The sequence below is a fragment of the Apodemus sylvaticus genome, chromosome 11 (genome assembly GCF_947179515.1).
Source record: "Apodemus sylvaticus chromosome 11, mApoSyl1.1, whole genome shotgun sequence".
Classification (NCBI taxonomy): Eukaryota; Metazoa; Chordata; class Mammalia; order Rodentia; family Muridae; genus Apodemus; species Apodemus sylvaticus.
In genome coordinates, this window is record NC_067482.1 from 106,731,477 (window position 1) to 106,759,276 (window position 27,800).

General features: G+C 40.0%; 1 protein-coding gene, 1 long non-coding RNA gene and 1 pseudogene across 6 annotated transcripts in view; 1 reads left to right on the top strand and 2 right to left on the bottom strand.

The window, feature by feature from the left end:
- Asb3 (ankyrin repeat and SOCS box containing 3) overlaps positions 1 to 27,800 on the top strand; it is a 152,178-nt gene that overhangs the window by 50,640 nt on the left and 73,738 nt on the right. Inside the window, exon 2 of one of the 5 annotated variants that reach the window (XM_052198392.1) lies at positions 10,467 to 10,575. The exons of the other annotated variants lie outside the window; for them this stretch is intronic. Within the exon in view, the coding sequence (XP_052054352.1) occupies positions 10,536 to 10,575 (40 nt within the window). The 5' untranslated portion in view covers positions 10,467 to 10,535. The remainder of the gene's footprint in view (positions 1 to 10,466; positions 10,576 to 27,800) is intronic. 5 annotated transcript variants of the gene reach the window in all.
- Positions 4,839 to 8,308, bottom strand: LOC127695989 (peroxisomal biogenesis factor 19-like; annotated as a pseudogene).
- On the bottom strand, positions 10,465 to 19,565 carry LOC127695991 (uncharacterized). Its single transcript, XR_007980156.1, has 2 exons — positions 19,140 to 19,565; positions 10,465 to 16,431 (listed from the first exon to the last, which is right to left on the bottom strand). It is a non-coding gene; the product is annotated as an uncharacterized LOC127695991 (long non-coding RNA).

Below are 27,800 nucleotides of genomic sequence, written 5' to 3' on the forward strand. Positions count from 1 at the left end.
TATTGTGTGGGTGCAATGTCTGCGTTGAGCTTTAGTAAAGTTTCTTTTATGAATGTGGGTGCCTTTCCTTTGGAGCACAGATGTTCAGAATTGAGAGTCCATCTTGGTAGATTTTTCTTTAGACCAGTATGAAGTGTCTCTCCTGTTAGTATGAGGACCTCTGAGATCTGTGACAAGATTACCACCCACTGCCCACAGAAGAGCCACTGTCCACAGAGGTACCTGATGCGAACATTTAATAAGTGAATCCCAATGGTGAAAGTCAGCTGCAACCCAAAATTGTCGACACACCCCCCCCTTTAATCCCTAACAATGATGTCTAATCAAGGGGCAGACAAAGTGATGAAATCAGAAAGATTTGATAGAATGAGTCCCAGATAGGATATGCCTAGCTCTAAAGAGAGCAGACAGGAAAGAGAGGTTATTTAAGAGCAGAGATAGTGAGAGAGGGCAAAAGGGAGAGAGGGCAGGAGGGAGGGAAGGAGAAGGTGAGGAGGGCAGAGAGAAATGTGGATATTCTGTGTGTGTATGGCAGTTTTACCAGGACAGTTTTACAGGGACAAGTTGCAGATAGAACAAGCTACACACAGGTGAAGACAGAGTGAGCCAGAGTTAGCATGAGGCCAAGCAGAGCCTCACTCTGAGAAACCAAGAGAAGTTGAATTAAGACAATCAGTTTAGCAAATTCGATTGTACAGAGGCTTGAAGCTCCTAGGCCTCGGCCAAGGGATAGTTAGGAGAGAAGGAAATACTCGAGACTTAGCCTAAACTGTTTTTGTACAGCTTGGATATGGCGCTCACTTTATCACTTCATCTGAAGAAATAAAAATGCCGTTTACAATGGATAATACTGTATTTCATTATATAGATGTACCATTCTTTACCCATTTGAATTGCCTTTAGTGTTTGGTGAATATATAAAACGGGTATGAATATTTGCATTCAGTTTTGTGTGATTATGTTTTCATTTTTCTAGCTGGGCTGAGTATATGCTTACCTCTGGAAGTTTTTATAAACTGCTGTGCTCTTTTCCATTTCTTTGATTAGTATTTTAGTTTCAGTAGCTTCATATCCTCAACATTTGGTATCTATAACTTTCACAGCTAAGTGATTTTTTTTGTGGAGGTTTAATAGTGTCACACTGTAGTTTTAATTTGTATTTTTAAATATCCAGTGATAGTAGTTTGTCATATAATTATTTGTGCTATTTTCCTAATTAGAATGGAAATAATTCTGCTGCAAGTGATTCTCATATTTTTCACTTAGATTTGGTCTTTCACTACTTTGTTTAAACATTTTATTTTTTCTTTGCATTTTTTCATATTATTTTTAAACCCTTTGAGATTAAGTTGTAGAGATAATGATTGACCCTGAGTACTTTAGTACTTTAGTGTGAACTTCTTAAAAGCAGTGAAAATTTCCCTATTTAGGTAACTTTCATACAATGATCAAAATTAGGAGGTTAATGTTGATAAAGAACTATGATTTGTATATTTTACTTTAAAAAAGTTATGAATTTATGTTTATAGGTGTTTTGCCTTTATGTATATCTGTGCACCATGTACATGCGTGGCGCCTGTGGAGTCTAGAAGAAGGCATTAGAGCTGGTGATACAGATGGTTATGAGCTGCCATAGGGTGCTGGGAATCGACCCACATTCCCTAGAAAAACACAGTGTTCTTACTTAACCACTGAGCCATTTCTCTATCACCAAGTCTATTTTTTAATTTTCAAATCTCTTTTTCAGTTGTTAAAGTTGATTGTTACTGTGTTTTATTTTTTATATTTTTGAGACCAGGTTTCCCTGTATAGTCCTGGCTGTTTTGGAACTTGCTCTGTGGACTAGGCTGGCCTTGAGCTCAGAGCTCCACCTGCCTCTGCCTCCCAAGTGCTGGGATTAAAGGTGTGTGCCACCATCACCTTTGATTGTCAATGCTCTTTATAACGAAAGAAGAAAAGGCCAGTTGGCTAAGTGTTAGTTGTTGACATTCATGTGTCATATCTTTTTGGCTTCCTGTGATTCTGAACAGACAATGGGACCAGTGTTAATCTGCCACCCTTTATGTGTCATTTCTCCCGAGCCACTTTTCAGTCTCTTATGGCATTTACATTTTGTTTTTGCAGGAATGCTATTTAGTGTCTCTTGTTCCTGTTTCAAAGATATTATACTTTCTAGGATGTGTAGGACTTGTTCTGAATGCCCAGTTGCTACTGAGTCTATTGCTAGAAGCCAGTAAGGATAAAACCAGAAGATCAAATGGGTTGTGGGGCAGCATGTAGAAGTATGGAATCTTCCAAGGTGGTTGACTGGGAAAATCAGCATGAATGATAGTTGAATAGTATTGTGACTAACACAAGGCCACGTGTAGAGAGACAGACCTTTGATACTGTGTGGAATGGAATTGCCTTCCTTGGACAGAGCTTGTCAATGCTTTAATACAGGTGACTTTGCTTCCCTCCCTTCTTCCCTGATCCCTTCCTTCCTTTCCTCCCTCTCTTCTTTCCTTCCATTTTCCCCTAAAAGTTGTCTTACTCTACCCCTGGCTGGCCTGGACTGGAATTCACAATGTATCTCAAGGAAATGAACTTCTGGAAGTCTTCCTGCCTCACCTTCCAGAGTGCTGGGATAACAGACAAATGTTCCTCAATACTTGTATGGAACTTTTGAATTTGATGGCAGGACTAAACATGAGAACAGTGTATGAGATGGGAAATTCAGGAAACATCTGCTGATTTTTTTCTTAGAACATCTGATTGCCTGCATACAGCTTAGGTTTATGTTTTAATGAAGAGTCCATGCTTTCTTCTTTTCTTCCTTTCTTTCTCTTCCCTTCTTTCTTCCTTTCTGACAGATCTGGTTGGACAGCCTAAGCTGTTCTCCATCTTGTGAGGATCCGGTGTAAGAGCTGGTCACAGGTGCTTGTTTTGGTTCCTTCGTTCCTTCCTTCATTCCTCTTGATCAATGTATACAGACAATAAATATTCTTACCATATGTATAGAACAACTGCTTTCAAAATAAAAATACCCTTTTAAATACAATGGTTTATAAATGAAAACCCAGCTGATTATTTAGGAAATAAGCCTTTCTTTCATATTTGTTCTATCTAAAGTTTTTGATAAATAAGAGGCTGGATCCTAATGTGACTTGATAGAACAATTTCCATGGGAAATACCCTGCCTAGCACACATGTTTGGGTTTGGCTTGGGTTATTTTTGTTGTTGTTTTGAGTTTACTCTGTGTTGTTTACTGTGTGTACCCTTGACATGGTTTGACCTTTAATTCTGACTCTGCTGTTGACTTTTTATCAGTGTCTTCATGGAAAAATGGCAATTCATAATTGATAAGAATTTTGAGCTTGGTGTTTTTATCTTGATATAGTGTGTTGCTCTTTACTTTGGTAATTATTCTTATCATTTTCAACAGAATGATTAATCATTTCCATAGAGATTTTAGTGTAAACGCTTTTACTAGGTGACCGTTTCGTTTTTGAAAGTATGAATTCGAGTTTTTCCAGATAAAAAATTGGATTATTTGGTTTGTTGTTATATAAATTTCTTGAGTTATTTATATATTTTAGATATTACTCCCTTGTCAAATTTAGGATTTTGAAAATCTTTTATCATTTCTGTAGGCTGCTCTTTGGTTCTGTTCACAGTCTGTTGCTTTATAGAACCTTTTCAGTTACATAAGGTGCCAGTTATTAATTGCTTATGTTAGCTTATGATGTACTTGAGCTATTGTTCTTATTTTCAGGACGTTGTCTCCTGAACCAATATATTCAAGGGTATTCCCCACATTTTCTTCTATAAATTTAGTGTTTTCAGTTTAATGGTGTGATCTTTGATCACTTAGACTTGATTTTTTTTTCAGGGTTCTGTTTGAATTCATCTCATTGCAGACATACAGCTAGACCAGCCCCATGTGTTGAAGATGTTTTCTTGTTTCATTATATGGTTTTGACTTTTTTGTCAAAATCAGGTGTCCAAACTTTGTGGGTTTATATATGTGTATTTGCTTTGATTCTTTTGCCAGTCTGTCTGTTTTTATGCTAATACCATGTGGTTTTTATTACTAGTGCTCTGTAGTATAGCTAGAAGTTCTTGTAGTATACAGTATTGTTTTTAGCTATCCTGGGTTTCTGGTTTTCCAGTTGAAGTCGAGAACTACACTTTCAAGGTTTCTAAAGAATTGTGTTGGATTTTGGTGGGAATTGCTATGAGTCTTTAGATTTCTTTTGGTAAGATGGCCACATTTACTATATTAATCCTAGTGATCCATTGCTGAGGGCCAACCCTGGCTATTCTTCTCTCTTGTTGGTTCCTCTTGAGGCGGAGGAGGGGAAAGACATCTTACATCTTACATCTGTGGGTGTAAGATTTGTTCTTACAAGATATTTAGATTTGCTGTATAATTATAAAATATTTACTTATCTGAAGTTTAAGTCACTTTGCTGCAGTAGGTGACTTGCCTGAGTTCCTCTGAGGCAAGTGTCTTTGACATTTAGCATCTCATCCTAAAGCAGGGAGGGGGAGGGCGATTAATTGCTAGAGCCTTTTCCCTCTTATCCAGATTCCTCTCCCTTGTTAGGCTAGGGGGAGTTTATTTGGAACAATAAACTTCTATTGAACCAGGAGAAGAGAGTCAGGCTTGCAGAAGGAAAAAAAATTTACACAAACAAATATGGATTAAACTTATATAAATTCATATACAGATTCATGCATATACATTAATAAATCTCCGTTCAAACCATCTGGGCCCAGCATACTGTCTCATAATTATACACTTATATATGCATATGGAGCAAAAGACCAAGTGCCAGTGCAGAAAGAACTCACTCATTCTGGGTGAAAAATGAACTCCAGTCTTTATTGCACAGAGAAAGAAAAATCCTGTACCCTTTTATTGCTAAATGAATTAAAAACAAGTCTGTAAGAACAGAGCTTTGTTCTCTTTAGTAAGACTAAGTGTCTTAGTCAGGGTTTCTATTCCTGCACAAACATCATGACCAAGAAACAAGTTGGGGAGGGAAGGGTTTATTGAGCTTACACCTCCATGTTGCAGTTCATCACTAAAGGAAGTCAGGACTGGAACTCAAGCAGGTCAGGAAGCAGGAGCTGATGCAGAGGCCATGGAGGGATGTTTCTTACTAGCTTGTTTCCTCTGGCTTGCTCAGCCTGCTCTCTTATAGTCTCTTACAGTCTTTACATATTAAAAGTTCAATCACTTTAAAATGTCCAATATCTTTAAAATTCAAAGTCTTTTAAAAATTCAGTTTCTCAACTGTGGGCTCCACTAAAATACTTTCTTCCTTCAAGAGGGAAACGTATCAGGGCACAGTCACAACCAAAAGCAAAACTCAAACTCCAATGTTTCAATGTCTGGGATCCAACTCACGATCTTCTGGGCTCCTCCAAGGGCTTGGGTCACTTCTTCAGTCATGCCCTCTGTAGCACACAGCTTGTCTTCTAGGCTCCAGCTGCCTGTACTCCACTGCCGCTGCTGTTCTTGGTGGTCATTGCATGGAACTGGCATCTCCAAAATGCTGCTGTCTTCCACTGTAATTAGGCTTCACCAATAGCCTCTCATAGGCTCTCTTCATGGTGACAAGCCTCTGCTCCTATGCATGACCCCCTTCAAGTCCTGGGCCATCAATTGCAACTGAGGCTGCACCTTCACCAATGGCCTTCCGTGGCCTCTCACTGTGCCAAGAGCCTCAGCTGCTCTTCATGACCCCTTCATGCCTTCAAAACCAGTACCATCTGGGTGACTCTTACACAGTACCAAGTCCAGCCACAGCACAAAATACAACTGTGGCTATATCTGGAATACACTCTCTGTGCTCTCAGAAAACACTTCCCAGAAGATTTCACCTCAGTGATGCTGGTCTCTTCTTAATCACCGCTAATTTCTTAACTCCAGCTAACCAGCATCAATAGTCCCAGTAACACAAAGGTTTGCTTTAGTGGTTCTGGTATCTTGTTACTCACAGCTGATTCTTCAGCCCCAGCTAACCAAAACCACAAAATCTTCACAATCAAAACATGGCCACTGTAAGAGTCTTTAATCTTTCCTCTGAAATTTCACAAGCCAGGCCTCCATCTTCTGCACTGTTTGTAACATTGTCTTCTAAGCTCCTACAGAACTTTCCACAGCTTTTCTAGCTCAAAGTTCCAAAGTCCTTCCATAATCCTCCCCCAAACATGGTCAGGTTGTCACAGGAATACCCCTCTCCTGGTACCAATTTGTCTTAGTCAGGGTTTCATTGGTCAGGTAACATCATAGAGAACTGTCTCCTAATACTTTTCACTCTGTAGCTTATAGAAACTAAGGAAGATCAGAAATAGACTTGGATGAAAAATAACCTACACACTTGCTCATATTATTCATTAGATACTGCCCTTTGGGCCTGCAGGAATAAAGACTCTGGCTACACTCCTTTTCCAAGCACCTTCCTAGACAAATGATTCTGGGGAATCTAATATCATAAATAAGCCAAAACATGTCTGGGTAGAATGACCTTTCATGTATCAGATCTGACACTACAAGTATGTGTTGGCCAGGGAGGCAAGGAAGGGTCTAGTGAGAATGGTCTAGGTACTACTAGATGAAAGGAAATAAGATTGGCCTTCATTGATCACAACATTGGTTAAAAAGGATAGAATAAATAAGAAACTAAAAAGAGAGGTAAGGATAGTCATGGGGCAAAGAAGGTCAAGAACTGGGTTCCCCTAAATTATAGAGTTGTAGAAAGAACCAGGGTAGTATCTTGAGTTATCAGGAAGAAAGGAGAATTAGAGTATCACACCTAGGGACAGGAAGAGTCCAAAACTTTGCTTTGAACCTGATCATGACTAAGTACAAAATTTCTTTCCCTTCAGATAATTCCAAAGAAAGGCTAGGGGACGTGGTGACAAGCCTTCAGCCCCAGCCCAGGCTACATTTCTTCTCATTCCCAGAGGCCCTACCTAATAGAAACACAGAGTCTTAGGACTAAGCTCCTGCTCCCCAGACACAAGGGAGGGAGCATGAGTAGAAACAAGGCACAAAGTCACTGGGGACCAAGGGGACATGAGTACTTCCATATGTAACATTATTTTTCGGAGTGGGTAGAAGTAAAATACCCCTCAAAGGATGCCTCCCTTCACCTGGCACATAGTTGGCCTGTTTGGAACAGCAGAAAGCATGATGGAGTAGGACTCACAGAAAAGGCCTACAGAGAAGATCCTCAGCTGGTATGGCAGCCTTGAGTGGGAGGTAGAGAGTGTGGTAAGCTCCCACAGATGATACTCCTGCCTCAGTTCCCAGTAACTCTGTTGACTCCAGATACTCCCCATTGCTGGGACTCAGGGAGGAAACTGTTGTCTCACATGATCAGACACTTTAACAGGAAGCACCTCCCAGCCAGCTCTTTCACAGGATGGCCCAAGTCTTGTAACTGCTGCATAAGATCTAGCACCTCAAAATGAGCCTTGAGTATGGTGTTGCCATCTTGGCCTCAATCTGCTCACAGATTTCGCCCATGACACTGTGCTGCTACTGATACTTTTCAGACTGCTCTGGAAAAATAGATTCCTGGTGACTCTGTCATAGATTCTGGATACTTTTCTGTAATCTCCTTCAGGGATGGGTACAGTACATCCTTGAACAGGAGGTCTGCATGATACTCTACATGATGGAGAAAATGTTCCGTTCCCCATCTCCTTCATCCATACCCAGCCCTTCCATGGCTTTGGCCAGTTCGTCTACAGTCGTGCCTGAGTTCTGAAGGTTGGTGGCAGTTTTGGTCAGCCCACTTAATGTCTCTACTAGACAAAAAGCAAATTCTTGAGATCTTACATCACTGCCCACTCTCCTAGCTGCCTCTGAGAACTTCTGGAACTGCTCTACCAGATGGAGCTCTTCCTCAGCCAGCTCCTTCATTGCCTTCTCAAACTCCACAGTAGTTTGGGAAGCCAGCTCAATGTTGAATAGTTCCTTGAAAAATTTCTCTTGGGAGAGAAGAGAGCATCTTTCCAGAAGCTCCTGCAGTTTCTGGTCTGCTTTGACCCCAACACTACTTTGACCTCCCTCTCCCCCTTCCTCAGCAGCAGCCCTCACCATCTTGCTGCCTCCCTGTTAGTTTCCTCAGTTTTATAACCTTTTGGAATGTGGTCTAAGTTGCAGATGCCTGCTTGCTATCTTAGAAGCAATTAACTCTTCACCCTTGAAGACTGACAGAGTCCTCAATGAAGTTTTGACATCAGAAAGTACATTAATAGCAGTCCTATTACAAAAGAGCTTAATTATTTAGCAATATAATTATAGGAATTGCCTTAGGATTTTAGTGCTGTGAACAAACATCATGGCCAAGGCAACTCTTTTTTTTTTTTTTTTTTTTTTTTTTTTTTTTTTTTCTGAGAGAGGTTTTCTCTATATAACCCTGGTTGTCCTGGAACTCACTCTGTAGACCAGGCTGGCCTCAAACTCTGCGTACCTCTGCCTCCCAAGTGCTGGGATTAAAGGTGTGCGCCACCATCACCTAGCTAAAGCAACTCTTATAAGGATAATATATAATTGAGGCTGTCTTATAGGTTTAGAGGTTCAGTTCTTTATCTTCAAGATAGGAGGAGTATGGCACCATCCAGGCAGGCATGGTACAGGAGGAGCTGAGAGTTCTACATCTTCATCTGAAGGCTGCTAGCAGAATCCTGGATTCTATATCTAGGAGGAGGGTCTTAAAGCCCACACCCAGGGTGTGTCATACCTACTCCAACAGGACCTTACCTACTCCAGTGGGGCCACAAGTTCTAAAAAAGTACCACTCCCTGGGTCGAATATATACAAACCATTACAGAAATTCCTGTAGGTACATCATTAAGAATTAAGAAGTCATCTGTTTGTCTATATAGCATTACTACATCTTTATTCTGCAGAAATTTGCTCAAAAGGGTGGGCTAATACCTAGTGATTGTTTTATGTATATATAAAACAGGAAAAACATAATTAATGGTAGGAATCTTTCCTAAAATGATCTTCCTTGGGCTGTCCCTTCAGGATCAAATCCATTGTAGATTTTAATCTGTGGTGGAGCCATCTCAGGATGATTACCTGCTAGGTTTTAGCTTCTCCTTGATAACTCCTGGCAATCCGTGAATTTGGAAGATCATTCCATATTGTGATTTCTTCTTCAGTTTCTTTCTTTAGAGACTTAAAAGTTCTTATCACAGGTCTCTTTGACTTGCTTGATTAGAGTTTCACCAAGATATTTTATATTATTTGTTGCTATTGTGAAAGGTGTTGTTTCCTTAATTTCTTTCTCAGCCTGTTTTATCATTCATATAAAGGAGGGCTACTGATTTTTTTTTTGAGTTGATTTTGTATACAACCACTTTGTTGAAGGTGTTTATGAGCTGTGGGAGTTCTCTGGTAGCATTTTTCTCTTCACTTATGTATACTATCATATCATCTGTTGACTTCTTTCTTTCCAACTTGTATCCCCTTGATCTTTTGTTGTCTTACTGCTCTACTTAAAACTTCAAATACTATGTTGAATAGACAGGAAGACAGTTGGGAGCCTTGTCTTGTCCCTAATTTTAATGGACTTGCTTTAAGTTTCTTTACATTTAGTTTGATGTTGGCCATTGGCTTTCTGTAGTTTGCTTTTTTTTTTTTTTTATGTGTAGGTATGCACCTTCTATCCCTGATCTCTCTAAAATTTTTATCATTAAAGACCATTGGATTTTGTCACAGACTTTTTCAGCATCTCTGAAATGATCATGTGATTTTTTAAAATTTTCTATATTCTTTGTTTATATTACAAATGATTTTCCCTTTCCCGGTTCACCACTCCCCATAAGTCCCATAAGCCCTCTTCCCTCTGCCCATTCTCCAATCAACCCCCTTTCACTTCTCTGTCCTGGTACTCCCCTACAATGCTGCATTAAGCCTTTCCAGGACCAGGGACCTCTCCTTCCTTCTTGGGAATGATTTGATATGTGTGTTGTGTCTTGGCTATTCAGAGCTTCTGGGCTAATATCCACTTATCAGTGACTGCGTTCCATGTGTGTTCTTTTGTGAACGAGTTAACTCACTTAGGATGATATTTTCCAGTTCCAACCATTTGCCTAAGAATTTCATGAATTGTTTTTAATTGCTGAGTAGTATCCCATTGTGTAAATATACCACATTTTCTGTATCCATTCCTCCATATGTAAGTACACTGTAGCTGTCTTCACTTTTTTTTTCTGCCCCAGCCCTGCCCACTCCAGCCCAAAGATTTATTTATTTGTTATATGTCAGTATACTGTAACTGTCTTCAGACACCCCAGAAGAAGACATCAGATCTCATTATGGATGGTTGTGAGCTACCATGTGGTTTCTGGGATTTGAACTCAGGACCCTTGGCAGAGCAGTCAGTGCTCTTAATCATTGAGTCATCTCTCCAGCCCTATCATGTGATTTTCTTTCCTTCTGTTTGCTTACAAGGTGGATTACACTGATGGATTTTTGTATATTGGACCATATCTGCATCCTTGATATTAAGCCTACATTATCATGGTGGATAGTGTTTTGGACGTGTCGGTGGAATTAGTTTGTGAGTATTTTACTGAGTATTTTGGCACTGATGTTCTTAGGGAAATTGGTCTGAAATTCTTTTTTTTTTTTTTTTTTTTATTCTGAGTATTTGTGTGGTATAACTATCAGAGTAACTGTGAACTCATAGGATGAGTTTGGTAATCTTCCTTCTGTTTCTGTTTCTATTTGGTGGAGTAGTTTGAGGAGTATTGAGGAATATTGGCATTAACTCTTTCAAATTGTGGTAGAATTCTGTACTAAAACCTTATGGCCCTGTTGTTGTTGTTGTTGTTTTAAGGAAGACCTAATGACTTTCTTTTCCTCTTTCTCCATATCCTTGCCAACACCTGCTGTCTCCTGAGTTTTTAACCTTAGCCATTCTGACTGGTATGAGGTGAAATCTCAGGGTTGTTTTGATTTGCATTTCCCTAATGACTAATGATGGTGCTTCTCGGCCATCCGAATCTTTTCAGGTGAAAATTCTTTGTTTAGATCTGCACCCCATTTTTTAAATAGGGTTATTTGGTTCCCTGGGGTCTAACTTCTTGAGTTCTCTGTATATATTGGATATTAGCCCTCTATCGGATGTAGGGTTGGTGAAGATCTTTTCCCAATTTGTTGGTTGCAGTTTTGTCCTATTGACAGTGTCCTTTGTCTTACAGAAACTTTGTAATTTTATGAGATCCCATTTGTCAATTCTTGATCTTAGAGCATAAGCTATTGGTGTTCTGTTCAGGAACTTTTACCCTGTGCCCATGTCCTCAAGGGTCTTCCCCAGTTTCTTTTCTGTTAGTTTCAGTGTGTCTGATTTTATGTGAAGGTCCTTGATCCACTTGGAGTTGAGTTTAGTACAAGGAGATAAGAATGGCAATTCGCATTCTTCTGCATGCTGACCTCCAGTTGAACCAGCACCATTTGTTGAAAAGGCTATCTTTTTTCCACTGGATGTTTTCAGCTCCTTTGTCGAAGATCAAGTGACCATAGGTGTATGGATTCATTTCTGGGTCTTCAATTTTATTTCATTGGTCCACTTGCCTGTCACTGTTCCAATACCATGCAATTTTTAACACTATTGCTCTGTAGTATTGCTTGAGGTCTGGGATACTGATTCCCCCAGAAGTTCTTTTGTTGTTGAGAATAGTTTTAGCTATCCTGGGTTTTTTGTTTTTCCAGATGAATTTGAGAATTGCTTTTTCTAACTTTGTGAAGAACTGAGTTGGGATTTTGATGGTGATTGCATTGAATCTGTATATTACTTTTGGCAAGATGGCCATTTTAACTATATTAATCCTGTCAATCCACGAGCATGGAAGATTTTTCCATTTTCTGAGAATCCAAGGTTTTCTTCGATTTCTTTGTTCAGAGACCTGAAGTTCTTGTTGTATAGATCCTTCACTTACTTGGTTAAAGTCACACCAAGTTACTTTATATTGTTTGTGGCTATTGTGAAGGGTGTCATTTCCCTGACTTCTTTCTCAGCCTGCTTATTCTTTGAGTATAGGAAGGCAACTGATTTGCTTGAGTTGATTTTATAACCAGCCACTTTGCTGAAGTTGTTTATCAGCTGTAGGAGGTCTCTGGTGGAGATTTTGGGTCACTTAAGTATATTATCATATCATCTGCAAATAGTGATAGTTTGACTTCTTCCTTTCCAATTTGTATCCCCTTGACCTCCTTATGCTGTCTAATTGCTCTAGCTAGAGCTTCAAGTACTATATTGAAAAGATATGGAGAGAGGGGGCAGCCTTGTCTCGTCCCTGATTTTAGTGGGATTGCTTCAAGTTTCTCTCCATTTAGTTTGATGTTGGCTACTGGTTTGCTGTATATTGCTTTTACTATGTTTAGGTATGGGCCTTGAACTCCCGTTCTTTCCAAGACTTTTAGCATGAAAGGATGCTGAATTTTGTCAAATGCTTTTTCAGTATCTAATGAAATGATCATATGGTTTTTTTCTTTGAGTTTGTTTATGTAGTTGATAGCATTGATGGATTTCCTTGTATTGAACCATCCCTGCATCCCTGGGATGAAGCCCACTTGATCGTGGTGGATGATCGTTTTTATGTGTTCTTGGATTCTGTGGGCAAGAATTTTATTTAGTATTTTTGCATCGATATTCATAAGGGAAATTGGCCTGAAGTTCTCTTTCTTAGTTGGATCTTTGTGTGGTTTTGGTATCATCGTAATTGTGGCTTCGTAGAACGAGTTGGGTAGTGTCCTTTCTGTTTCTATTTTGTGGAACAGTCTGAAGAGTATTGGTGTTAGGTCTTTTTTGAAGGTCTGATAGAATTCTGCACTGAAGCCATCTGGTCCCGTGCTTTTTTTGTTAGGAGACTTTCTATGACCCCATTTATTTCTTTAGGGGTTAGGGGACTCTTTAGATGATCTATTTGATCCTGATTTAATTTTGGTGCTTAATATCTGTCTAGCAAACTGTCCATTTCCTCCAGATTCTCCAGTTGTGTTGAGTATAGGCCTTTGTAGTAGGAGCTGATGATTTTTTTTTTAATTTCCTCAATTTCTGTTGTTATATCTCCCTTTTCATTTCTAATTTTGTTTATCTGGATACTGTCTCTGTGCCCTTTGGTTAGTCTGGCTAAGGGTTTATCTACCTTGTTGATTTTCTCAAGAACCAGCTCCTGGTTTTGTTGATTGTTTTTATGGTTCTCTTTGTTTTTACTTAATTGATTTCAGCCCTGAGTTTGATGATTTCCTGCCTTCTACTCTTCCTGGGTGAATTAGCTTCTTTTTGTTCCAGGACTTTCAGGTGTGTCGTTAAGCTGCTAGTGTATGCTCTTTCCATTTTCTTTTTGGAGCACTCAGGGCTATGAGTTTTCCTCTTAGCACTGCTTTCATTGTGTCCCATAGATTTGGGTATGTTGTCTTTATTTTCATTAAATTCTAAAAAGTCTTTCATTTCTTTCTTTATTTCTTCCTTGACCAAGGTATCATTGAGTAGAGTATTGTTCAGTTTCCATTTGTATGTGGGCTTTCTGTTGTTTTTGTTGCTATTGAAGACCACTTTTACTCCATAGTGATCTGATAGGAGGCATGGGATTATTTGGATCTTCTTATATTTGTTGAGGTCTGTCTTGTGACCAATTATATGGTCGATTTTGGAGAAGGTACCATGAGGTGCTGAGAAAAAGGTATATTCTTTTCCTTTAGGGTGAAATGTTCTATATATATCTGTTAAATCTAATTGGTCCAAAGCTTCAATTAGTTTCACTGAGTCCCTGTTTAGTTTCTGTTTTCCTGATCGGTCCATTGAGGAGAGGAGTGTTGAAGTCCCCCACAATTATTGTGTTAGGTGAAATGTGTGCTTTGAGCTTTAGTAAAGTTTCTTTTACGAATAAGGGTGCCCTTGCATTTGGTGCATAGATGTTCAGAATTGAAAGTTCTTCATGGTGGATTTTTCCCTTGACCAGCAAGAAGTGTCCCTCAATGTCTCTTTTGATGACTTTAGGTTGAAAGTCGATTTTATCTGATATTAGAATGGCTACTCTGGCTTTTTTCCTGAGACCATTTGCTTGTAAAATTGTCTTCCAGCCTTTTATTTTAAGGTAGTGTTTTTCATTGACACTGAGGTGTGTCCTGTATGCAGCAAAATATATGATCCTGTTTACGTATCCACTCTGTTAGTCTATGTCTTTGTATTGGGGAATTGAGTCCATGGATGTTAAGAGATATTAAGGAATAGTGATTATTGCTTCCTGTCATTTTTATGTTATTTTAAATATTTGATTGGTTATCTTCTTTTGGGTTTGATGAAAGAAGGTTACTATCTTGCTTTTTCCAGGGTGAAGTTTCCCTCCTTGTATTGGTGTTTTCCTCCTATTATCCTTCGTAGGGCCGGGTTTGTGGTAAGATATTGGGTAAACTTGGTTTTGCCATGGAATATCTTGGTTTCTCCATCTATGGTGATTGAGAGTTTTGCTGGGTATAGTAGTTTTGGCTGGCATTTGTGTTCTCTTAGAGTCTGCATGAGATCTGCCCAGGATGTTCTAGCTTTCATAGTCTCTGGTGAGAAGTCAGGTGTGATTCTGATAGGTCTTCCTTTATATGTTACTTGGCCTTTTTCTCTTACTGCCTTTAATATTTTTTCTTTGTTTAGTGCATTTGGGGTTTTGATTATTATGTGACAGCAGGTATTTCTGTTCTAGTCCAGTCTGTTTGGAGTTCTGTAGGCTTCTTGTATATTCATGGGCATCTCCCTCTTTAGATTAGGGAAGTTTTCTTCCATAATTTTGTTGAAGATATTTGCTGGCCCTTTAAGTTGTAAATCTTCACTCTCATCAAAGCCTATAATCCTTAGGTTTGGCTTTCTCATTGTGTCCTGGATTTCCTGGATGTTTTGGGTTATAAGCTTTTTGCATTTTGCATTTTTTTTGACCGTTGAGTCCATGGTTTCTATGGTATCTTGGGCATCTGAGATTCTTTCTTCTATCTCTTGTATTCTGTTGTTGATATTTGCATCTATGTCCCCTGATTTCTTCCCAAGGTTTTGTATCTCCAAAGTTGTCTCCCTTTGAGATTTCTTAGTTGTTTCTACTTCTGTTTTTAGATCCTGGATGATTTTGCTCAGCTCCTTCACTTGCTTGTTTGTATTTTCCTGTAGTTCTTTAAGAGATTTTCGTGCTTCCTCTTTCATGACCTCAGCCTGTTGACCAACGTTCGCCTGTATTTCTTTAAGTGATTTTTGTGTTTCCTCCTTATTGGCTTCTATCTTTTGATCCATATTCTCCTGAATTTCTTTTGATGATTTTTGTGTTTCCCTTGTAAGGACTTCTAGCTTTTGATCCATTTTCTCCTTAATTTCTTTAAGATATTTATTTATGTCCTTCATGTGTTCCTGCAACATTATTATGACCAGTGATTTTAAATTCAAATCTTGTTTTTCTGGTGTGTTGCAGTATCCAGGACTTGCTGTTAATGGAGAATTGGGTTCAGATGCTGCCATATTGCCTTGATTTTTGTTAGTAATGTTCCTATATTTGCCTTTTGCCATCTAGTTCTCACTGGTGTTAGTTGGTCTCGTTGTCAATGCAGGACTCACCTGTGCAAGCTGGTTCCTTGCAGCCGGCTTTTGGGTGCATAGATGGCCTTCTGCACTGCCTGGAGGTGGGGCGCTTTGGCCCCGGCTGTTCCCGATCCAGAAGTGGAGACTGGAAAGCTCCCACCAGAGGCCTCTGGACTGGATCCTCTGCTCTGCAGGGCTGGACTCACCAGTGCAAGCTGCCTCCTCCCAGCCAGCCTCCGGGTGCACAGCCGGCCTCTGGGTGCACAGCTGGCCTCCTGCACTGCCTGGAGAACGGGGCGTTGTTGATGTTGATATTGTTTGTATTAGTGACTTGTGTTGAGTTTGTGCGTGTTTTCCTTTTAACTTTGCTGATGAGAAATCATTCATTTTCTGTGTTTTTCATTGGTGCAGTTAACCTCCTTAGGTTCGAGTTTTTTCATAGCACCTTCTGTAGTGCTTTATTTGTAGGTAGATTGCTGCTTTGCACTGCAGACCACCTGCCGGCCGCCGGCTGCCCAACCATACCTGCCCTTGTGGGTTGGGGGTGAGGTGGTGTGCAATCAATGGCTCAGACTCTGGGAGCTGGTGAGAACTGGGCAGCATGCTTGTTTATTAATTCTCAGGGAGTATCCTTTATACCCTCCACCCAAATCTCATTGGTCCTAAGCAGGTGTGTCCTCCAAGTAGCAGTTCCTGATTGGCAGTCATTGTTTGCATCACCAGTCTCTAGGCTCTCAGGCAGAGTTCACTTTGTCCTTCATGTGGAAGCTGCCTCTGAGGTTGCACGACCCCACTTACTGTTTACTGATGTTGATATGGAAGCAGCCAGCACCTTGTCAGTGACACCTGCCATTTCTCCTACAATAGATATTTTTTAAATTTGACATTATTGTGGAATATCTTATTTTCTACACTTATTATAGTTGAAAAGTTTGCTGTGTATATAATCTTGGCTGCCATCTTTTGTCTCCTAGAGTCTGTAGCACATCTGTCCATGCCCTTCTGGCTTTTTTTAGAGTCTCCATCTAGAAGTCAGGTGTAACTCTAATGAAGTGTGATTGTCTATCTGTATATCTATATAAACTTTTTCTTTTTCTCTTTCAGTATTTAATATTCTTTCAGTATTTAATGTTCTGTGTGATGAAGGGATGTTATTTTCTGATTCACTATGTTTGTGAATTAGATGTTCTGAATAATTCTTATACCTAGCCATGTTCTGGGGGCCAGCCCTGGCAGTTTTCAGGGTTCCCTTAGAGGACATAAGGGGTTGTCCAGGAAGGTGTGAATTGGGCTTGGTAATTGGAAATCTTGAAACTCCGACTGACTACCAATCAGGTTGCTTATTTATTTACATCATTTTTACAGAACAGTGTCAGACTAATGATTACCCAAGGAGTATAGATTAAACATTTTGTCTCAAGATATGTGTTCGATTTTTCGTTACATGTTTAGGGTTACAAGTTCAGTCACAATTATAAAGTTCTGTACCAATAGAATAGATTTTATTTTATTTTTATTTTTTGGTTTTTCAAGTCAGAGTTTCTCTGAATAGCCTGGCTGTCCTGGAACTCATTCTGTAGACCAGGCTGGCCTCAAACTCAGAAATCCACCTGTCTCTGCCTCTCAAGTTCAGGGATTAAAGGTGTGCACCACCACTGCCTGGCCAGATTTTATTTTTATTATCAGCCCTATAACTCCAATTCAGAGAATCTAAAAGATTATCTCTATCAAAGCAAACACATTTAATATATGGCAGCCTGCTTTTAGAAACTGCTTTACAGTATTAAAGTGCTATAGATAAATAGAGAATATCTGAACTGGTTTATTATCATTATTTATTATTATTATTATAAATTATTTTAATTATATGTCAGATGTTCTCCTTCCCGGTCTTGTCTCCATAGATCCTCTACCCCATCGCCCCTCCCCTTTGCCTCTAAGAGGGTTCTCTTCCACCCACCCATCCACTCACCCACTACACACTCTCACCTCACCCTATAGGATTCCCCCTTCCCTGGGGCAACAAGCCTCCACAGGACCAAGAGCCTGCCTTCCCACTAATGGCAGATAAGGCAGTCCTCTAATACAGATGTAGCTGGAGCCAGGGACTCATCCATGTATACTCTTTGGTTGGTGGTTGCCACTAGTCAGGTTTAGGGATTTAGCGGAGAGTGAGAAAAAGAAAGTGCCTGTGACTTAGAGCATCAGGTTACACTAGTATTTATTCATAAGCAACAATGAACAAATATAAACAAAAAGGGATCACATTCATTCACACACACACACACACACACACACACACACACACGCACTCATCTCTGGTCTGGTAAGTGTTACAGCCTAGTTCCGATGGAAGCACAGGCAAGGCCAGTGGTGTTTCCTCACTGTGCTTTGGATCCCTGCTGGAGCCTCAGTCCAGAGTTGTGGTGTTTGGAATCAGTTGGCTGGCTCCGGGAATGAGTCAGTCTCTGTTGGGGCTCTCGGGAATGGGCCAACCTTAGCTGCCAGACCAGGGTTTTTAAGTCTCTTTCAGCTCAAGCATTCAGCATTAGTTTATCTGACACTAGGCCTTATCATCTACACACACACACACACACACTCCTTGCTCTTCTATTGGGCTCCCTGGGCTCAGTCCAATGGTTGGCTGTGAGTATCTACATCTGTCTTAGTCAGCTGCTGGTAGAGCCTCTCAGAGGACAGCTATACCAGGCTCCTATCTGCAAGCACTTCTTGGCATCAGCAATAGTGTTGAGTTAGTGTGTGCAAATGGTTTGGATCACAAGGTGGGGTGGTCTGTCGTTGGCCTTTCCTTCAGCTCCTATTTTTCATCCTTGCATTTCTATTAGACAGGAACAATTCTGGGTTAAAGATTTTGAGATGGGTAGATGGCTCTGTCTCTCAACTGGGAGCCATGTTTGTCTACTGGAGGTGGTCTCTTGAGGTTTTATCTTGCTGGTGTTAGGTATGTCAGCTAATGTCATCCCCATTGGGTCCTGGGAGCCTCTCACATCCCTAGCATCTGTGACTTCCTAGTGTGAACTGGTCTTTTTATGAATAGCAGATATTAATACCAAACTCCTTTTATTTATATCATTTCATCCTCTATGCTAATAAGTAGGAAAATATTATTTTAGTCAATCTGCCTTATACCCTGTATGATCCCCTTTCTTCTTTTTTTTTTAGTTTTTTTAAGATTTTTTTATTTTTTTATTTTTTATTGAATATATTCATTTACATTTCAAGTGTTATACCCTTTCCCAGTTTCCCTCCCTACCAGAAAACCCCTCACCCATCCTCCCACCTCCTGCCTCCAATAAGATGTCCCTCTATCCAACCCACTCCCACCATATCCCACCCCCCCCACCCACCCCCACCCCCCGCCCCCGATTTCCCTTTGTTGGGGCATTTATCAAGCCTTCATAGAACCAGGGACCTCTCTTCCCATCGATGCCCAAACAAGGCATTCCTCCACCACAATTGTGGCTGGAACCATGTGTACTCCTTGGTTGATGGCTTAGTCCCTGGAAGCCCTAGGGAGTCTGGTTGGCCAATATTGTAGTTCTTACCATGGGGCTGCAAACCCTTTCAGCTTCTCCAGTCCTCCCTTGAGCTCCTCCATTGGGGACCCGGTGTGCAGTCTAATGGTTGGTTGCTAGCATCTGCCAGGCTGTATCTGTAAGGCTCTGGCAGGTCCCCTCAGGAAGCAGCCTTAATAGGCTCTTTTCGGCAAGCACTTCTTGTTATCTATAATAGCGTTAGGGTTTGGTGTCTGTCTATAGGATGAATACCCAGGTAGGACAGACTCTGGATGGCCTTTCTTTCAGTCTCTGCCCCACATTTTGTCTTCATAATTGCTCCTGTAAGTGTTTTCTTCCCTTTCTCAGAAAAACCGAAGCACCAACACTTTGGTCTTCCTTCTTGAGGTTCTTATGGTCTGTGAGTTGTATCTTGTTTATTTTGAGGTTTTGGGCAAATATCCACTTATCAGTGAGTACATTCCATGTATGTTCTTTGGTGATTGAGTTACCTCACTCAGGATGACTCTTTCTTTCTTTCTTTCTTTCTTTCTTTCTTTCTTTCTTTCTTTCTTTCTTTCTTTCTTTCTTTCTTTCTTTCTTTCTCTTTCTTTCTTTCTTTCTTTCTTTCTTTCTTTCTTTCTCTTTCTCTTCTTTCTTTCTTTCTTTCTTTCTTTCTTTCTTTTTTTTCTTTTATTGGTTTTTTGGATTTGCTTTTTTTCAAGACAGGGTTTCTCTGTATAGTCCTGGCTGTCCTGGAACTCACTCTGTAGACCAGGCTGGCCTCGAACTCAGAAATCCACCTGCCTCTGCCTCCCAGAGTGCTGGAATTACAGGTGTGCGCCACCACCCGCCCGGCTAGGATGACTTTCTAGTTCCATCCATTTGCCTAGGAATTTCATGAATTCATTGTATTTAATAGCTGAGTAGTATTCCATTGTACAAATATACCACATTTTCTGTATCCATTCATCTGTTGAGGGACATCTGGGTTCTATCCAGCTTCTGGCTATTATAAATAAGGCTGCTATGAACATAGTGGAGCATGTGTCCTTATTACATATTGGAGCATCTTCTGGGTATATGCCCAGGAGTGGTATATCTGGCTCCTCAGATAGTACTATGTCTAGTTTTCTGAGGAACTGTCAGACTGATTTCCAGAGTGGTTGCACCAGCTTGCCATCCCACCAGCAATGGAGGAGTGTTCTTCTTTCTCCATATCCTTGCCAGAGGATCCTGCTATACCACTCCTGGGCATATACCCAGAGGATTCCCCAGCCTGTAATTAGGATACATGCTCTGCTATGTTCATAGCAGCCCTCTTTATAATAGCCAGAAGCTGGAAAGAACCCAGATGTCCCTCAACGGAGGAATGGATACAGAAAATGTGGTATATATATATATATATATATATATATATATATATATATATATATATATATATATACATACATACAATGGAGTACTATTCAGCCATTAGAAACAATGAATTCATGAAATTCTTAGACAAATGGATGGAACTGGCGAACATCATTCTAAGTGAGGTAACCCAGTCCCAACAGAACACTCTTGTTATGCACTCACTGATAAATGGATATTAGCCTAGAAGCTTGGAATATCCAAGACACAATACACATATCAAATGATGCCCAATAAGAAGGAAGGAGTGCCCCCCCTTTCAGGAAGTGTCATGCCCAGTTTTCTGAGGAACTGCCAGACTGACTTCCAGAGTGGTAGTACTAGTGGTAGTCTTAGCCATTCTGACTGGTGTGAGGTGAAATTTCAGGGTTCTTTTGATTTGCATTTCCCTGATGACTAAGGATGTTGAACATTTCTTTAGGTGCTTCTCAGCCTTTTGACATTCCTCAGGTGAAAATTCTTTGTTTAGCTCTGTACCCCATTTTTAAGGGGAATATTTGGCTGTCTGGAGTCTACCTTCTTGATTTCTTTGTATGTCTTGGATATAAGCCTTCTGTCAGATGTAGTTTTGGTAAAGATCTTTCTCCAATTTGTTGGTTGCCGCTTTGTCCTTTTGACACTGTCGGTTGCTTTCCAGAAACTTTGTAGTTTTATGAGGTCCCATTTGTCAATTCTTGATCTTAGAGCATAAGCTATTGGTGTTCTGTTGAGGAAATTTCTCCCTGTGCCCATGTGCTTAAGGCTCTTCCTCAGTTTTTTTTTTTCCTATTAGTTTCAGTGTGTCTGGTCTTATGTGGAGGTTCTTGATTCACTTGGACTTGAGCTTGGTACAAGGAGAGAAGAATGGATCAATTTGCATTCTTTTGCATGCTGACCTCCAGTTGAACCAGCACCATTTGTTGAAGAGGCTATCTTTTTTTTCCACTGGATGGTTGTAGCTCTTTTATCAAAGGTCAAGTGACCATAATTCTGTGGGTTCATTTCCAGATCTTCAATTCTATTCCATTGATCTACTTGCCTGTCACTGTACCAATACCATGCAGTTTTTAACACAATTGCTCTGTAGTAGTGCTTGAGGTCAGGGATACTGATTCCCCCAGAAGTTCTTTTACTGTTGAGAATAGTTTTAGCTATTTTGGGTTTTTTGTTATTTCAGATGAATTTGAGAATTGCTCTTTCTAAATCTATGAAGAATTGAATTGGGATTTTGATGGGGATTGCATTGAATCTGTAGATTGCTTTTGGCAAGATGGCCATTTTTACTATATTAATCCTGCCAATCCAAGAGCAAGGAAGATTTTTCCATCTTCTGAGGTCCTCTTCAATTTCTTTCTTCAAAGATTTGAAGTTTCTGTCATACAGATCTTTCACTTGTTTAGTTAGAGTCACATGAAGATACTTTATATTGTTTGTGGCTATTGTGAAGGGTGTCATTTTCCTAATTTCTTAGGGAAATTAAGGAAATTTTATCCTTTGAGTATAGGAAGGCTACTGATTTGCTTGAGTTGATTTTATAACCAGCCACTTTGCTGAAGTTGTTTATCAGCTGTAGGAGTTCTCTGGTGGAGTTTTTTGGGTCATTTAATATACTATCTTATCATCTGCAAATAGTGATAGTTTGACTTCTTCCCATTTGACCTCCTTGTGTTGTCTAATTGCTCTAGCTAGAACTTCATGTACTATATTGAAAAGATATGGAGATAGAGGGCAGCCTTGTCTAGTCCCTGATTTTAGTGGGATTGCTTCAACTTTCTTTCCATTTAGTTTGATGTTGGCTACTGGTTAGCTGTATATTGCTTTTATTATGTTTAGGTATGGACCTTGAATTCCTGTTCTTTCCAAGACCTTTAACATGAATGGATGCTGAATTTTGTCAAATGCTTTTTCAGCATCTAATGAAATGACCATGTGTTTTTTTTCTTTGAATTTGTTTATGTAGTGGATTACATTGATGGATTTCTGTATATTGAACCATCCCTGGGATGAAGCCTACTTGATCATGGTGATTGATCGTTTTGATGTGTTCTTGGATTTGTTTGGCAAGAATTTTATTGAGTATTTTTGCATTGATATTCATAAGGGAAATTGGTCTAAGGTTCTCTTTCTTTGTTGGATCTTTGTTTGGTTTTTCTATCAGCGAAATTGTGGCTTCATAGAACAAGTTGGGTAATGTTCCTTCTGTTTCTATTTTGTGGAATAATTTGTAGAGTATTGGTATTAGGTCTCCTTTAAATGTCTGATAGAATTCTGCACTAAAGCCATCTGGTCCTGTGCTTTTTTTGGTTGGGAGAGTGTCAGTGACTACTTCTATTTTTTGGGGGTTATCAGTCTGTTTAGATGGTCTATCTGATCCTGATTAAATTTTGGTAATTGGTATCTGTCTAGGAAATTGTCCATTTCCTCCAGATTTTCCAGTTTTGTTGAGTATAGGCTTTTGTAGTAGGATATGATAATTTTTTTGGATTTCCTCAGTTTCTGTTGTTATATCACCCTTTTGATTTCTGATTTTGTTAATTTGGGTACTGTCGCTGTGCCCTCTGGTTAGTATGGCTAAAGGTTTATCTATCTTGTTGAGTTTTTCAAAGACCAGCTCCTACTTTTGTTGATTCTTTGTATAGTTCTTTTTGTTTCAACTTGGTTAATTTCAGCCCCGAGTTTCATGATTTCCTGCCTTCTACTCCTCTTGGGTGTATTAGCTTCTTTTTGTTCTAAAGCTTTCAGGTGTTCTGTTAAACTGCTAGTGTACGCTCTCTCCAGCTTCTTTTTGTAGGCACTCAGAGCTATGAGTTTTCCTCTTCTCACTGCTTTCATTGTGTCCCATAAATTTGGGTATGTTGTGCCTTCATTTTCATTAAGTTCTAAAAAGTCTTTTCTTTCCTTATTTCTTCCTTGACCAAGGTATCATTGAGTAGAGAATTGTTCAGCTTCCATGTTTATGTGGGCTTTTTGTTGTTTTTGTTGCTATTGAAGATGACCCTTATTCCATAGTGATCTGATAGGAGGCATGGAATTAGTTCGATCGTCTTATATTTGTTGAGGTCTGTTTTTTGACCAATTAATTATATGGTTAATTTTGGAGAAGGTACCATGAGGTGCTGAGAAGAGGGTATATCCTTTTGATTTAGGATGAAATGTTCTATAGATATCTTTTAAGTCCATTTGGTCCAAAACTTCTGTTAGTTTCACTATGACTTTCTTTAGTTTGTGTTTCCCTGATCTGTCCATTGAAGAGAGTTGGGTGTTTAAGTCCCCCACAATTATTGTGTGGGGTGCTATGTATGCTTTAAGCTTTAGTAAGGTTTCCTTTACAAATGTAGGTGCCCTTGTATTTGGGGCATAGATGTTCAAAATTGAGAGTTCTTCCTGGTAGATTTTTCCCTTGATGAGTATAAAGTGTCCTTCTCTATCTTTTTTGATGACTTTTGGTTGAAAATTTGAACCAAATCTTGAAAAATCAGATTCTATTTTATCTGATATTAGAATGTAGTAAGCCACCTTTTGTTCATCTCTATTACAAGATGGCGCTGGCCAGATGCAACTCCCTGGTAGTAAATTACTTTAGTACATGCGCAGTGTGCTGTATTCGTTATCACACATGCTAATGAAGAACTCAGTTCACCAATGAGGAAGCGGCTGGCTATCTCTCTTGGCAGACAGGGTTGAGTAGGCTATATAAGGTCAGGCAGGGAGAGAGTTGGGGGCCACCAAAAGAAGAAAGAAACTCCCTGGTGTTGCGTCCTCCTTGCCAGCGAGGGTGGGCATGACATTAGAATGGCTACTCCAGCTTGTTTCCTGGGGCCATTTGCTTGGAGAACTGTTTTCTCGCATTTTCCTCTTAGGTAGTGTTTGTCTTTGACACTGAGATGCGTTTCCTGTATGCAGCAAATGTTGGGTCTTGTTTACGAGTCCAGTCTGTTAGTCTATGTGTTTTTATTGGGGAATTGAGTCCAGTGATGTTAAGAGATATTAAGGACTAGTGATTGTTACTTCTTGCTGTTTTTGATGTAATTTTTATTATTGTGTGGTTATCTTCTTTTGGGTTTGGTGAAAGGAGATTACTTTCTTGCTTTTTCTTGTGTATAGTTTCCCTCCCTTTGTTGTGTTTTCCATTCATAATTCTTCGAAGGGCTGGATTTGTGGAAAGATACTATATAAATTTGTTTTTGTCATGAAAAATCTTGGTTTCTCCATTTATGGTAATTGAGAGATTTGCCAGATATAGCAGTCTGGGTTGGCATTTGTATTCCCTTAGGGTCTGCATGACGTCTGCCCAGGCTCTTTTGGCTTTCATAGTCTCTGGTGAGAAATCAGGTGTAATTCTCATAGGTCTTCCTTTATATGTTACTTGACCTTTTTCCCTTATTGCTTTTAATATTTTTTTTTTTTGTTTAGTACATTTGGTGTTTTAATTATTATGTGACAGGATGAATTTCTTTTCTGATCAAATCTATTTGGTGTTCTGAAGGCTTCTTTCTTGTATGTTCATGGGCATCTCTTTCTTTAGGTTAGGGAAGTTTTCTTCTATAATTTTGTTAAAGACATTTACTGGCCCTTTCAGTTGGAGATATTCACTCTCTTCTATGCCTATAATCCTTAGGTTTGGTCTTCTCATTTTGTCCTGGATTTCCTGGATATTTTGGGTCAGGAGCTTTTTGCATTTTTCATTTTCTTTGAATATTTTTATCAATGCTTTCTATGGTATCTTCTGCATCTGAGATTCTCTCTTCCATCTCTTGTATTCTGTTGTTGATGCTTGGATCCATGACTCCTGACTTCTTTCCTAGGTTTTCTATTTCCTGAGTTGTCTCCCTTTGTGATTTCATTATTGCTTCTACCTCCTTTACATTCTGGATGGCTTTGTTTAATTCCTTCACCTGTTTTGTTGTGTTTTCCCTAAGTTCTTCAATGGTTTCTTGCTGTTTACATGTGTTCTCTTGTATTTCTTTAAGGGACTTATTTATGTCCTTCTTGAAGCCCTCCATGATGCCCTCCCTCAGCATCATGACCTGTGATTTTAAGTCCAAATCTTGCTTTCCTGGTGTGTTGGGGTGTCCAGCACTTGCTGCTGTGGTAGAATTGGGTTTCGATGGTGCCATATTGCCTTGATTTCTGTTAGCAACGTCCCCCCCATTTGCCTTTTGCCATCAGATTATCTCTGGTGTTAGTTGGGCCTGCTGTCACTGGCTGGAGCTTGCCCCTCGTGTGTGTGTGTGTGTGTGTGTGTGTGTGTGTGTGTGTGTGTGTGTGTGTGTGTGTGTATGCCTGTAGGCCTATCTCAGCAACCCTGGGTGAGCTGCTTTCTCCTGACACAAATTGCTGTGGTGCTGTAGAGTTCCTGGGTGCAGGTGGAGTTGTAGTGCAGTGTGTCCCAAGTGATCCTCTACTCTGGTGAAACCTGCCTACCAATCTGTTGCACAGTCACAGAAGCAAAGATGACAGCCAAGACCCACTCTCTTGTAGTTGTATTTGGGTATGAACCTCTGTGGCCCCGATCAGCTCTGGATGCAGGCTGTGCAGGTGGATCCTCTGCTCTGCAGGGCGAGACTCACCTGTGCAGGCTGCCTCTTCCTAGCTGGCTGCATAGTATATAGCTGGCTTCCTGCACTGCTTGGAGATGGTGCGCTCTGGCCGAGGCTGTTCCCGATCCAGAGGCGGAGACCTGATCCCCTTTCTTCAAAGTACATTATTCTTTTTTTTCTTTTTTTTCTGTGAAAGGAATTTTTTTTTAACTTTGCATCTTTTTTTTATCGATATATTTTTTATTTACATTTCAAATGATTTCCCCTTTTCTGGTTCCCCACTCCCTGCAAGTCCCATAAGCCCTCTTCCCTCCCCCTGTTCTTCCATTTATCCCTTCCCGCTTCCCTGTTCTGGAATTCCCCTATACTCTTGCACTGAGTCTTTCCAGAACCAGGGGCCACTCCTCCTTTCTTTTTGGCCATCATTTAATTTGTGGATTATGTCTTGGGTATTCAAAGTTTCTAGGCTAATATCCTAGTGCATCCATAAGTGCATACCATGATTGATCTTTTGAGACTGGGTTACCTCACTTAGTATGATGTTCTCCAGCTCCATCCATTTGTCTAAGAATTTCATGAATTCATTGTTTTTAATGGCTGAAGAGTACTCCATTGTGTAAATATACCACATTTTTTGTATCCATTCCTCCGTTGACACCTGGGTTCTTTCCTTCTTCTGGCTACTACAAATAGGGCTGCTATGAACATAGTGGTGCATGTGTCCTTATTGCATGCTGAAGAATCTTCTGGATATATGCCCAGGAGTGGTATAACTGGGTCCTCAGGAAGTGTCAGGCCCAGTTTTCTGAGGAACCGCCAGACTGATTTCCAAAGTGATTGCACCATCTTGCAATCCCACCAGCAGTGGAGGAGTGTTCCTCTTTCTTCACATCCTCACCAACACCTGCTGTCTCCTGAGTTTTTGACCTTAGCCATTCTGACTGGTATGAAGTGAAATCTCAGGGTTGTTTTGATTTGCATTTCCCTAATGATTAATGATGTTGAACATTTCTTAAGGTGTTTCTCAGCTCTCCATAGTTCTTCATTTTTTTGTTTAGCTCTGTACCCCACTTTTTAATGGGGTTATTTGGTTTTCTGGGTTCTACTTTCTTGAGTTCCTTGCATATATTAGATATTAGCCCTCTGTCAGATTTAGGGTTGGTGAAGATCCTTTCCCAATCTGTTGGTTGACGTTTTGTCCTTTTGACAGTGTCCTTTGCCTTACAGAAACTTTGTAGTTTTATGAGGTCCCATTTGTCAATTCTTGATCTTAGAGCATAAGCTATTGGTGTTCTATTCAGGAACTTTTCCCCTGTGCCCATGTCCTCCAGGGTCTTCCCCAGTTTCTTTTCTATTAGTTTCAGTGTGTCAGGTTTTATGTGGAGGTCCTTGATCCATTTGGAGTTGAGCTTAGTACAAGGAGATAAGAATGGATCGATTCGCATTCTTCTGCATGCTGACCTCCAATTGAACCAGCACCATTTGTTGAAAAGACATCTTTTTTCCACTGGATGCTTTCAGCTCCTTTGTCGAACATCAAGTGAACATAGGTGTGTTGGTTCATTTCTGGGTCTTCAATCCTATTCCATTGATCCGCTTGCCTGATATTGTACCAATACCATGCAGCTTTTATCACTATTGCTCTGTAGTAAAGTTTTAAAAGTCTGGGATACTGAATCCCCCTGAAGTTCTTTTACTGTTGAGAATAGTTTTAGCTATCCTGGGTTTTTTGTTATTCCAGATGAATTTGAGAATTGCTCTTTCTAGCTCTATG